The 12,336-nt window shown below is 38.2% G+C and overlaps 1 protein-coding gene across 4 annotated transcripts in view; it reads left to right on the top strand.

The window, feature by feature from the left end:
- vamp4 (vesicle-associated membrane protein 4) overlaps positions 1-12,336 on the top strand; it is a 58,106-nt gene that overhangs the window by 31,833 nt on the left and 13,937 nt on the right. For all 4 annotated transcript variants that reach the window (XM_043699876.1, XM_043699875.1, XM_043699877.1 and 1 more), the window contains exon 5: positions 9,135-9,235. In XM_043699876.1, the coding sequence (XP_043555811.1) occupies positions 9,135-9,235 (101 nt within the window). The remainder of the gene's footprint in view (positions 1-9,134; positions 9,236-12,336) is intronic.

Below are 12,336 nucleotides of genomic sequence, written 5' to 3'. Positions count from 1 at the left end.
CACTTACAAATTCAGACTCCATTGAAAAAAGAATTGCAAAAGTAAATCCATGTGAATTATGGTTCTGATCCTACATTTTTTTAATAAGTCAGATAAATGATAAAACATGCAACCTATGTACGTAAAATCACTAATCTTGTGATTTAATGTTTTCTACGATAGTGTTTGGCAACCATTTTTCAATGTTATTTTGTATTTACGATTTCAAAATGAATTTCCCTTATGTTAGTTCAAGTGGATAATTCCATTATCCCATGTGCTACTAAGTCATGCAGACCAGAAGGAACATGAGCTTAATTTCTTATTATGGTAAACTCTATCAGTATGGCAATAAGATGATGCAATGAACCTTGGTATTCCTCAGTTAATACAAAAACAGTCAGAGTTTCCAATAACAGGAGGATTGGTGACATTAATTTCAAAAGAATCAGTGGGAAATGAAAATGTTAGGAGGAACAGCGGAAAAGAATACCAAAATAGATTGATCTGCAAAACAGCACTTTGTCATCTAGTAATTTGCCATTGTCCATTCATGTTGCAATACAAGAAAAGTAACAGTACCATTATCTTCTCCCAAGCCAATATGCATGACATCACAGCACTCATCACTCAACCAGTTCCATTGAACAGGACATGTTGGTTCTATCCCTGACACCATACTCCTGAAGTGACTGATCCAGTTAGGAACTTGGTTTGGCAGGAGACGCCTAGATTGTCAATAGAAAGACTCTAGGGTGTTCTCCGTGTACCTGAAGAGGTCAGACATCCCCGCTGATTCACGGGAATCCCTGGCTTGTCACCAACCATGGTTGAAGGTTTGTTTGAGAAGGCACTGAACACAGTGAGACTTCATTGGGAACATGATGAGGCAAAATTAAAAATTCAGAGCATATACACATCACCCAACAACTCATCCACTCAGCCTTCCATACACTACCTGTTCCACAAGTACCAGATCCTGCAGATCGTACACTTTGTTCTGAGATGGCTGATAAATCCATTGTATTAAAGTGGTAGTACATTATCCTTGATCCCATGGGAAGAAAATAGTCAACTTCTCAATTTTCAATCTTCTCAATCTTTGCGCATTTTAGTATTTGAGGAGTCAAAGTATAGAACCAAGGCCTTTATCTTAAGACTGTGCTGGAATTTGGATGTGTAGGAAAAGATGATGAATTATATCAGCAATATTTTTTAAAAAATTGTAGGTACTAGGAATCTGAAATTACAACAGAAAATCCTGAAAACACTCAGGAGGTCAGACCACATCTGTGGGGAGGGAAACAATTAATGCATCAGGTCAATGATGTTCCATCAGAACTCCAAGAATATGGATGGCACTGAAATTTGGCATCATAATTTTTAAGGTTTCAAAGTTTTACCATGTGCAAACCACACTTGGCACTGTATCATCATACCTTCAGTTGTCTAGGATTTATTCAGAAAGTGAGTAAAGGTCTGTTTTACTATCTGTTGAAATACAATTGTCTGCAAACATTTTTTTTAAACATTGCTGTTAAATATTTATAACTTCAGTTCAGGATAATTTAATAGCGTTGATTTGATCCTTTTGCTCCACAATGAAATGTTTGACAAGTTTAATGCACATGCACATGTAGTGTGGAATAGATTCTACCTCTTTACTGTTAGCCTTGAGTTAATGACCGTTGCTCAACTCTGCAAATTTCAAGAAATTGCTTCATTTGTGCATTATTTGACAATTAAGCATGCTGCAAAATGTTTGGGCCAGTGTTTAACTCCACTCTCACCCTTTTAATGATGTGTTCCTGCACTACTACTCATCCTGACCAGCTCAAAAAAGAACAATTGAAACTGGAATCTCTTTTCTGTTCATGATAAATTGGTGATATTTTTGATTTTTTTTTGGTCATTCTCTATTAATCCAAACATTTTCCCCTCTTTTTTTTTCCCCTTTTGAGTACTCATTCTGGATCTAATTCACCTTATTGCATTGTTCCTCTTTCTCAATCCTGAAATTGTTTTAGGTAAGGAGTTAAGCTGTTGATTTCATAGCACCACATAAGGAAAATCATAATCTAATTAAGCAGAGTCAGAATGGCTTTACAACAGGGAATACGTGTCTGACTAATTTATTAGAGCTTTACGAGGAAATCTCAACCAGAGTTGATTCGAGGGAAGTCAGTAAATGTGTTGTATTTGGATTTCCAAAAGATGTTCAACATGTACCTGTCAAAAGATTAAGTCATGAAAGCCCATGATGTTATGGGTAGTGTACTGGCAGTGCTGACTGTCCAGTATTTATTACCTGTCCCTCGTTGTTCTTGAGATGATGCTGCTGAACTAGTGCAGAGCAAATGCTGTCGGTGATGACACTACCCTTAGGACAGAACCAAGATCTTGGCCCAGCAAGAATAAAGGAACTGGGGTATATTTCCAAGTAAGGATGCTCAGTGCTTGGAGGGAAACTTGCAGGTGGTAGTGTTCCCAAAAATCTGTTGCCCTTGGCCTTCTAGATCGAAATGGTCGTGGGTTTGCAAGGTTGTCTAATGGATTTTTGGTGAATCTCTGAAGTGTATCTTGTAGATAATTCACATTGCTGCTACTGAGAGTCAGTAGTGGAGGGAATAGATGTTTGTGGATTTGGTGCCAATCAAGCAGGCTGTTTTGTCCTGGATGATGTCAAGCTTCTTGAATATTGGTTATAACTGCACTCATCCAGGCAGGTGGGGAATGTTCCATCATACTCCTGACTTGTGCCTTGTGGACAGACTTTGGGAGCCAAGAGTGAGTTAGTTTCCACAGTTTTCCTAGTATGTTACCTGGTCTTGTAGCCACCGTGTTTATGTTGAGTCCAGTTGAGTTTCTGGTCAGTGGTAACCCCCAGGGTATTGATGGTGGGAGATTCAGTGATGCTGAATGGCTTGCAGGGGAACTTGCTGTTCCCATGTATCTGCTGCCCGTGACCTTTGAGATAGAAATGGTCATGGGTTTGGAAGGTGCTATCTGAGGATCTTCAGTAAATTTCTGCAGTGAACCTTGTAGATAGTACACTGCTGCTACCTAGTGTTGGTGAAAGGAACAAGTGGATGTTTATGGATGTGGTGCCAATTAAGTGGGCTGCTTTGTCCTAGATGGTCTCGAGCTTCTTGAGTGTTGGTGGAGCTGCACCAATAGGATTCCATCCTATTCCTGATTTCTGCCTTTTCTATGATGAACAGGCTTTGGGGAGTCAGGATATGAGATTTTTGCCACAACCTTCCTAGTCTCTGATCTGCTGTATAGTCACAGTATTTAACTGGTGAGTCCAATTGCATTCCTAGTCAATGGTAGCCCCCAGGATGTTGTTAGTGGGGATTTCACTGAGGTAACATCTTTGAATGTTAGGGGTCAGTGGTTAGATTGTTTCTTACTGCAGATGGTGTGAATGCTACTAACCACTTGTCAGGCCAAACCTGGATATTGCCTCTACCTTGTTGGGTTTGAACATGGACTGTTTCAGTATCTGAGTTGCAAATGATGCTCAACATTGTGGAATCATCAGCGAGCATCCCACTTCTGACCTTATGATGGGGGTGGGTCATCGATGGAGCACCTGAAGATGGTTGGGCTGAGGACACTACCCTGAGGAACTCCTGCAGAGATGTCCTGGAGCTGAAATGATTGACCCCCAACAATCTCAACTATCTTCTAATGGGCAGGAAAGAACTATTAGGGTTATGGGGTACTTTTTCAAGTTGGCAAGTTGGATTTCACGGAGATCAGTTCTAGGACCACAACTACTACTCATATTTAGTAATGACTTAGGGGAAGTAAGTGAATGTACTGTCACCAAATTTGCAGAGAACCCAAAAATAACTGGAAAGGCAAGTAGTAAGAGGATACAAACAATTAAAGAGGTGATAGGTTAGGCATGTGGGCAAAAAGGTGGCAAATGGAGTATAATGTAGGAAATTTTAAGTTGTTTACTTTGGAAGGGAGAACAAAAGAACAGAATGATTTCAATAGCGGAAAGAAATGCAGGAAGCTGCAACACAAAGGGATTTAGGATTATTGCACGTGAAACATGGAAAGCTAGCATACAGGTACAGTAGGTAATCAGGAATGTTAATGGAATATTTGCCCATATTTCAAGTGGCTTGGAGTTCAAAAGTTGGGAAGTCTTGCAGAAACTGCAAAGTGTGTTGGTGAGACCACATCTGGAGTACTATGAGCAGTTCTGGTTCCCTTATTTGAGGAAGGATATCATTTCATTGGAGGCAGTTCAGAGAAAATTTACTAGAACGATCCCTGATATGGAGGAATTGTCTTGTTGAGCAAATGCTTAACAGGTTGGGACACCACGCATCAAAATTTGGATGAATGAAATCTGGTGTCTTTGAAACATTATAAGATTCCTCATGGATATAATTACGTCTTCAGGTGGAGGAATTACTTGTTGCTTCATTGGCCCCTAACACAACAATGTTTAAGGGTCATCATATTTCTTTTTGCATCTTATTTCATCAGAGTTGCAAATTATAAATGCTGTGGTATAAATAGTTAAATTTTAAAATAGGGATAAGAATGTGAAAATATGTGGTGGGGAGTGGCTTTAGCACATTGAGTGAACTTCAGTGTTTGTTTATTGGGAATTCTTACAAAGTATAGTCTCATGACGTGTTAGGGACTCTGTTGGGTCAATTTCGGCAGAGATTCTCTACTAAATTGCCAGCAGAAGAGCTGTCAGTGATATGGTTTTAATTACTTACATTTTATAGTACTTTGATCAAAGGTTATCTCTTTATCGTTGTAAATTACCTTGTCATGTTAAAACATCTCAAGTTACTTGCTTTTTAAGAGACCGTTTGCTTATCAAATTAAAATGGACACTCCAAGACACCGAACAATGATTCCGTTTCCATGTTCCTTATCAAACATTTGCTGGTCAGAAATAGCATAGATGTACCCTTCTTTAAGAGACAATCCCAAAAAAGCACAGCAGTGTTCAAAGAGCATTGAATTATGTTCAGTTTTGCACTGTCCCCTGGGATTGTGTTTAAGGCAACTTCCAAACGTCAGTCTGGCTGGATGCAAATCCAGATGCCCAAGGTGAACAAACATCATTCTAGCTTGCTACTAAATCATTTCTTTAAAAACTTAGAAATGGAGAATGAAAGAGGAACTAATAGAAGGACTTTGAGAACTGAAATTAATTTTGTAGAATAGTGGGTATTTTACTTAACATCTCTTAAACCTGCTACCACAGGGAATCAAATTAAATTGACTGGAAGTCGGTAAGTCTTAATTGTCAGCAATTAAAGAACCATTTAGACTTTCACTATATAAGCTTCATTGATTCAAATGTAATGTTAGCAGACTTGCAAAAATAAGAATGTAGCAATAAGAAAAGACCATTGAACTAGCCCTGTTGATTTAAGTCCTTGTTGTTTCACCCACAGAGATCACTTTCAGTTCCCTTCTGCTCTGGCGTCAGGCCTCTACCCCCCATGCTGAATTTGAAATATTTCCATTTCCTTTCCTGAGTACTTCAACTGAGTCTACATTGATTATGCTACATGGCAGTTTGTTCCATAAACAACTTGACAAGTGAACAAGTTACTGCTGAAGTCAACTTTACCATGATCCATTGTTTATTACTTGCAAGCATAATTCTTTTACAGCCGCTCTGTGCACTCTCATACTTTGTAGAATCACGTATACCCTTTTTTAAATCCAATCTAAGACTGATCTGAATCATCTTTCTAGGTAAGTGGTCTTAAACATAAAATCATCTTGTCCTCCTTTGACCTGTTTTGCACTGTTTTCATAACCTGGTTACCAAAACAAAGTGCTCCATTTTCCATCTTATTAATTTCCCAATAGCTATACATCTCAATTCTCTGAATTGCAATCCAAATATGTAATCAGCAATCATTAGTTTGAAATGCAAGGATGCTTTCAATGTCAAGAAATTACACTTGCAGTTTCATTAGTCTATCTTTATTTAATAAGATCTACTTAACATCCTATAATGAATGTGAATACAGTTGTGTTTCTGAATTTTATTTATTTCTCAGAAATCTTTTTTAATAGTCTCATTTAGGCTCAGACTTTTGTCATGAATGGTGTTGAGCCTCTTAAGTAGTGTTGGAGCTGCATCAGCCACACACTTGACTGTTCAGTCACTCTCCTGTCTTTTGACAATAGAGAGACTTTGGAGATTCCACTTAGAAGTTACTTGCTGCCGTCATTGAACCACTCTTGTAATACTAAGGTATATGTATGGCTGGTTAGATGGTCCTGTTTAGTTTCTGGTAAATGGCAACCCCCAGGATATTAATGGGGGACTCAGCAATAGTCATGCCCCTGAATGTGGCAATACAGGTTTATAAAAGGGGAAATTGTTTTTGGCAAATTTATTAATGTCTTTTAAGGATGTTATAAGCAGGACAAATAAAGGGGAACCGATAGTTTTGTAATAGGATTTCCAAACAGCATTCAATGAATTGCCACCTAATTTGCTACACAAGATAAAAGCTCAAGTGTTGGATACAATGTGTTAGCAAGGGTAAGGGCCATCTAACAGGAAACAGAGGTCTGTGGAAATAGGTTATTTTCAGATTGGCAAACCATAACTAGTGGAGTGCCTTAAGCATCAATTATGAGGCTCAACCTTTTACAGTCTAAAAAATTGATGGACAAAATATTGTGGGTGGCACAGTGGTTAGCACTGCTGCCTCACAGCGCCAGAGACCTGGGTTCAATTCCCGCCTCGGGCGACTCTCTGTGTGGAGTTTGCACATTCTCCCTGTGTCTGTGGGTTTCTTCCGGGTGCTCCGATTTCCTCCCACAATCCAAAAATGTGCAGGTTAGGTGAATTAGCCATGCTAAATTGCCCGTGTGTTAGGTGAAGGGGTAAATGTAGGGGAATGAGTCTGGGTGGGTTGCGCTTCGGCGGGTTGGTGTGGATTTGTTGGGCCGAAGGGCCTGTTTCCACACTGTAAGTAATCTAATTCCTTTAAAAGGACCCAGTGAATTGTGGCAAAATTGAACAGCAACCTAGTTTTGTTCAATGTATCATTTTAGTTGCATGACACTGTAATCTTTTGCTGTACATTCTGTGTCTTTTGATCGTGCCCCACAGCTACCTATGAAGGAGCAGCAGTCTGAAAGCTAGTGCTTCCAAATAAACCTGTTGGACTATAATCTGATGTCCGATTTTTAACTTTGTCAACCTCTAAAGAGGCAGCCTTCCTTTGTGCGAGGTATGACTTCAACCAGTGGAGTGTTTTTCCTGATTCCCACTAATTTTAATTTTACCAGGCTGCTTGAAGCCATACTTGGTCCAACGTTATCTTGATCTTAACAGATGTCACCACCAATTTCCCCCTAGAATTCAGTTGTTTTGGCAGAATGTGAGGCTGACATGAGGACAGGAGCTGAGTGAAACTGGTGGAACTCAAATAAGCATTACTTAGCAGGTTATTGTTAAGTGAGTGCTGCTTCATAGTAGTGTTGATGCCCTTTTCATCAATTTACTGGTGATTGCAAGGAGACAGATGGGGCAGTAAGTGACTGCGTTCTGTATGGGACAGATGAATGACTGTCGTAATTGTTATGGAGCAACTTGGTTACAGGTACTGCTAGTTTCAGAACACGTTATTAGCAATCTTACTGGCATTTGTCAGAGTCTATCGCCTTTACAGAATCCAGTGACTTCAGCAATTTCTTGATATCATATGGACTGGCTTGAATTAGCTGAAGACTGCATCTGTGCTGGGCTGCTCCAGAAGAGATGTATTACCTACTCAACACTTTTGGCTGAAGATTGTTGCAAATACTTCCACCATGTCTTTTGCACTGTTGTTTTGGACTCCATCATTTTTTTTAGGACATTTGTGAAGCTTCTTCCTTCATTGATTTGTTTAATTGTCTATCACCATCCATATTGTATGTAGCAAGACTGCACATCTTAAGTCTGATCCCATTGATTATGGAATCGCTTAGCACTGTCTGTCAAGTCCTACTTGTGTTATTCAGCACATAAGTAGTCAGTCATGTGTGGTACCTTCATCGGATTTTTAGGTATGCCTGGTGTTGCTCCTGGCCTAATCTTATGTACTCATTTAATCAGGATTGATCGCCAATACACCATTTTCTAAACGCAACAAAAGTACAAGATTCTGTAGCTAATTTTTAAAAAAGTATTCTTGTTCTTTTTTGTTATTGTTTTCATTCTAAGTCCATCTTTCCCTTCCTTTTATTTCTTTTTCTGATTCACCATTTTCCTTTCCCTCTGTTCATTGTTACTTTTTTTCTCATTTAAAAAAATCATTGATCACTATATTCGTGAGATCCCAGGTATGCTATTGACACGCAGTGTCAATGCTCATTGTTATTTGTAGCAAATTGCAACACAAAATATGGTGGAATCTAAATAGCGAGAAGAAAAGATCTAATTCATGCTGTTTGATATTGAATGTGCCATTCCAGTAACTTCAGAAGTGTGGCCGTTGAGCAAGACACTGGTAATTTATGAATTAAACTGGAATCATCCAGCTAATTCAGTGTTTATGTTTTCCCACCTTTATACAGTGAGAATTGACTAGCCACCAGTGTTTTGAGATCAGCTTTATTATTGAAGATCATCGAAAAATCAACTGACAGTATTTTACATTTATTTGTGTTGTTTCTTTGTTTTCCTTCTGGAGAAACATTTGTTAGCTAGATTCAGTTCAAACACGTTTTAAGTAATTACTAAGTGCAGTGACTGACTTGTGATGTCATGAAGTGCCAGTGAGTAGTGAATGAGCTAATAATGGTGTAGCAAAATAATGGCTTACAATATACTGCTGTGCTTGCACCACCATGAAAGTTAATCTTGTTAAGTAATGTAATATGTAAGGTAAATTTGAATGTTTGCCATTTGCAAATATCCAAGTAATTTTGTCTTCAAAAATGTTATTCTTAATTGGTATGTAGGTGGTTAATTCCATAACTAATCAGCAATCTAGGATTACATACTGGAAAGAAGTTCAGTGGTCTTCTGGTCACAAATGAAGTGGGAGTCAGGGGATGGTGGAAACAAAAGGTGCATAGATATTACTAACAGAAGGCCAGTTTTAAGAAACTTTGAAGTAATTGAGAATTAATGATTTTTCTTATTTTGTTAGTGTCCAGACTCAAGTGGATGAAGTTATTGATGTGATGCAGGAGAACATCACTCGAGTGATTGAACGCGGGGAACGACTTGATGAACTACAAGACAAATCTGGTAAAGCAAGTTGCTTATTTTATTTACACTTCAATTTGGTGAGGTGTTTAAGATACAGCAGTAAGTTAATTCATCATTTAAGTACCTGTTTCATATTGATAAAAGTGCCTTAGTTTTAATTTCTGGTGTAATTCCCTCACTGCACTGATATAACACACTGTTTGCCTCTTAAACTAGTTACCTTAGTACCAAATTAGGAGTAGGATGCTGTGGGGGTCCAGACCTTTCACATCTAACTCGAAACTAAGTAGTTTCTTACATATTACATGGAAAATATCCTTTCATAACATGTGTTTAAGCTGAAGTGGAGCGTGAATGACAGGTAAATGACAGATATATATGCAAGTAAATGCAGTGTTTGTAAGAATGTGAATAGGCATTCAGTTTATCAGGCCTTTTCTACCATGTAATTAAGTCATGACTGATCTGTACCTCAACTCCCAACTACATACCTTTGATCAATTTTCCTTAAAACCCTTAACTGAAAAAAAAAAATCTGTTAAATTCAGTAACAGAAATTTCAATTTATCTTCAGGACCCATTGCCTTTTTGGGGCAAGAGTTGCAGATTTCCACTGCCTTTGATAGTTGCAGAACAAGTTGTGAAAGCAGTTGAAAAGATAAACAGGATCTTGAGTGTTCTAAAACGTACAAAAGCAAGGAAATTATGAGAAGCCTTTACAAAACCTTGATTTGGTCTCCACCGGAAAAAAGTGTTCTCCAACTCCCCCCCCCCCCCCCCCCCCCCCCAAATCCCTGCACAGTGCACTTTAGGGGGAATTGAAGGCTCTGGGAAGGGTTCCAGACTTATTTATGAGTGGTTTCAGAGATGAGGACCTTCAGTTCAGTGAATATATTGGTGAAGCTGCGGTTGAAGAGAAAAGAAAGTTGTGAATTTTTGATAAATCTTTTCAAAATCACAAAGTCAAGATAGTTGGAGAAAGAAATTATTCCTATCGGTGAAAGGCTTGTCAGCCAGAAGAAAGATTTTAAAAAATCGGCAAGAGAGAGAAAGCAAAACCTTTTTTGCACAGCAAGTGGTTACAATTTGGAATTGACTACTTAAAAGGACAGTGGAGGGAGTATAGATCTTTGTTTCAAAAAAGCATTGAGTAAACAGCTGAAAGGAAAACAATTCCATTCCATATGGAAAAGGATGGTGAATAAACCAGCTAAATGGTTGTTGCAGTGAGCTAGCATGTACTCGGTGGACTAAATGGTTTCCTTCTGCGCTGTAACCATTTATAATACTACTCTGTGAACTGGCCATCGTAAGTTAACCCTTTTTGTCTTGGAATAATTTAGGTAAATCTCCGTATTTGAGCTTGTTTGCTGCTACTTCTGAACTTAACTAATTTGTCGCATTCCTGCATAGGAACAGCCCTAATATGAGCCCTTGCCCATTCATAGCTTCTCACCAATTCCACCATCAATATTACTTCTGTAACAAATGCCCATTGTTTTTATACCCTTCAGCCACTTTAGTATTAATTCCCAAAATATACAGTGAAGGTCTGCAGCTTTGGTGTTGCTTTGTAACCTTTTGTGTGAACTTTATCAGATGTATTTAGCCCGTCAAAAAGCAATGCATCACAGAGGCCATGTCTCCCACCACCAAAAAGTCCAGTTAGGTTGTTATTTGATGGCAAGTTGTCAAGTTTTCTCCTCTTCAGATGCGATATTTACAAAGTTATTGCTGTAATAACAAATGGAAAAGCACTGTGACTTATGATGAACAGAAATGAACAATAATTGAAATGATTTTTTATTTGAATTTAAGCAACAGCTAAACCATTTAGATTGTAAATCTTAAGTGATGGGATTTAATCCCTATTTTGAGAATGAGAAAATATATGGATAAATGATTCTTCAATCTGGAAAAGGAAAGAAATGCATGTTTTTCACTTCACTTTACTGTAAACAATGTTTAGTGTAGATTCTGAATAAGATATTGTTGATTTATGTTGCCTGGCAAAGAGAACTATTGAAATTGTGATGAAGTTAAACTAATAAATGCTATTTACCTGAACGGAGGTTGGAAGATAATGACCTGTTTGTTTCAGAACAGTCAAGCATACCTATTTTTGCATAGTTGTGTTAGCCACATCAATTGCTCATCACGCCATGGATGGGATAGTTTAGCATTGGCAATCCACTAGTTATCTTTCAAAGGTCTCCACATTAGTTGAATCTATCCAAAATGTCTTTTCTTCTCTAAAGAAGTGTTCACTTAGGTTCAAATGGTTTTTATGTGTGCAATAGGATACATAAAGTGTAAACTATGTAAAGAGCTTGTATTAATTAGTCAGTTAATTAATACCAGAATTTATCTTGGATTGCTGTTGTAATTTAGAGATGTTCTGACAGCCCAAAGCATAAGACCTGCTGTCATATTGCCAGTTACATGATTCAAAAGGCTATGAACATGCAAACTTGCCATTGAACATTACAAACAAAGTACTGGAAATCTGAACTAAAAGCAGGAAGTACTGGAGAAACTCCTTAGCTCTGGCAGCAACGAGTATGGGTAGAGACTCAATGAATGTTTCAAGACCAATATAACTCTTCTTCTGAACTTTTTTGTTTCTCTCTTCACAGATGCTGCCAGACCTGTTGAATTTCTCCACTATTTTCTGTTTTATTGTCTTAGAAAATTGTTGGTTTGAGTCAAAATGAAATTGTTTGCCTGTAATAAACAGGACTGATCTCAATTGTGAAGTGAACTGTCAAAATAACTAAACATTGGCCAATATTTTGCTAATCATAGATCAGATTATTCTATCCTCCCCAGCTGAGAAAATATGCAACATGCGGCAAGCACTGTTAGGAAAAACTGAGGAAGAAATTTGTTCGAAAATCTGTAATCACCATGACTATTGTCTGTATCCTTTTGAAACTATATGACATGAGGTTTAGTAACTTTTAAATGACCTATTCTTTATCTGAATCGTGTAGCACCCATGTCATCAAAACTGCTTCTACCTCCCATATTACTGCTCTGATGCTTGTCAATGTGTGGGCATTGTTCCACAGACTGTGTGTTCCACTAGTGCCCACTGTGGAACATGAGCAGCATTTCCACACTTCTCTTCAATCCAACTG

Source organism: Chiloscyllium plagiosum, chromosome 11 (assembly GCF_004010195.1).
Source record: "Chiloscyllium plagiosum isolate BGI_BamShark_2017 chromosome 11, ASM401019v2, whole genome shotgun sequence".
Lineage (NCBI taxonomy): Eukaryota > Metazoa > Chordata > Chondrichthyes > Orectolobiformes > Hemiscylliidae > Chiloscyllium > Chiloscyllium plagiosum.
This window is presented reverse-complemented; position numbering and strand designations above follow the sequence as displayed.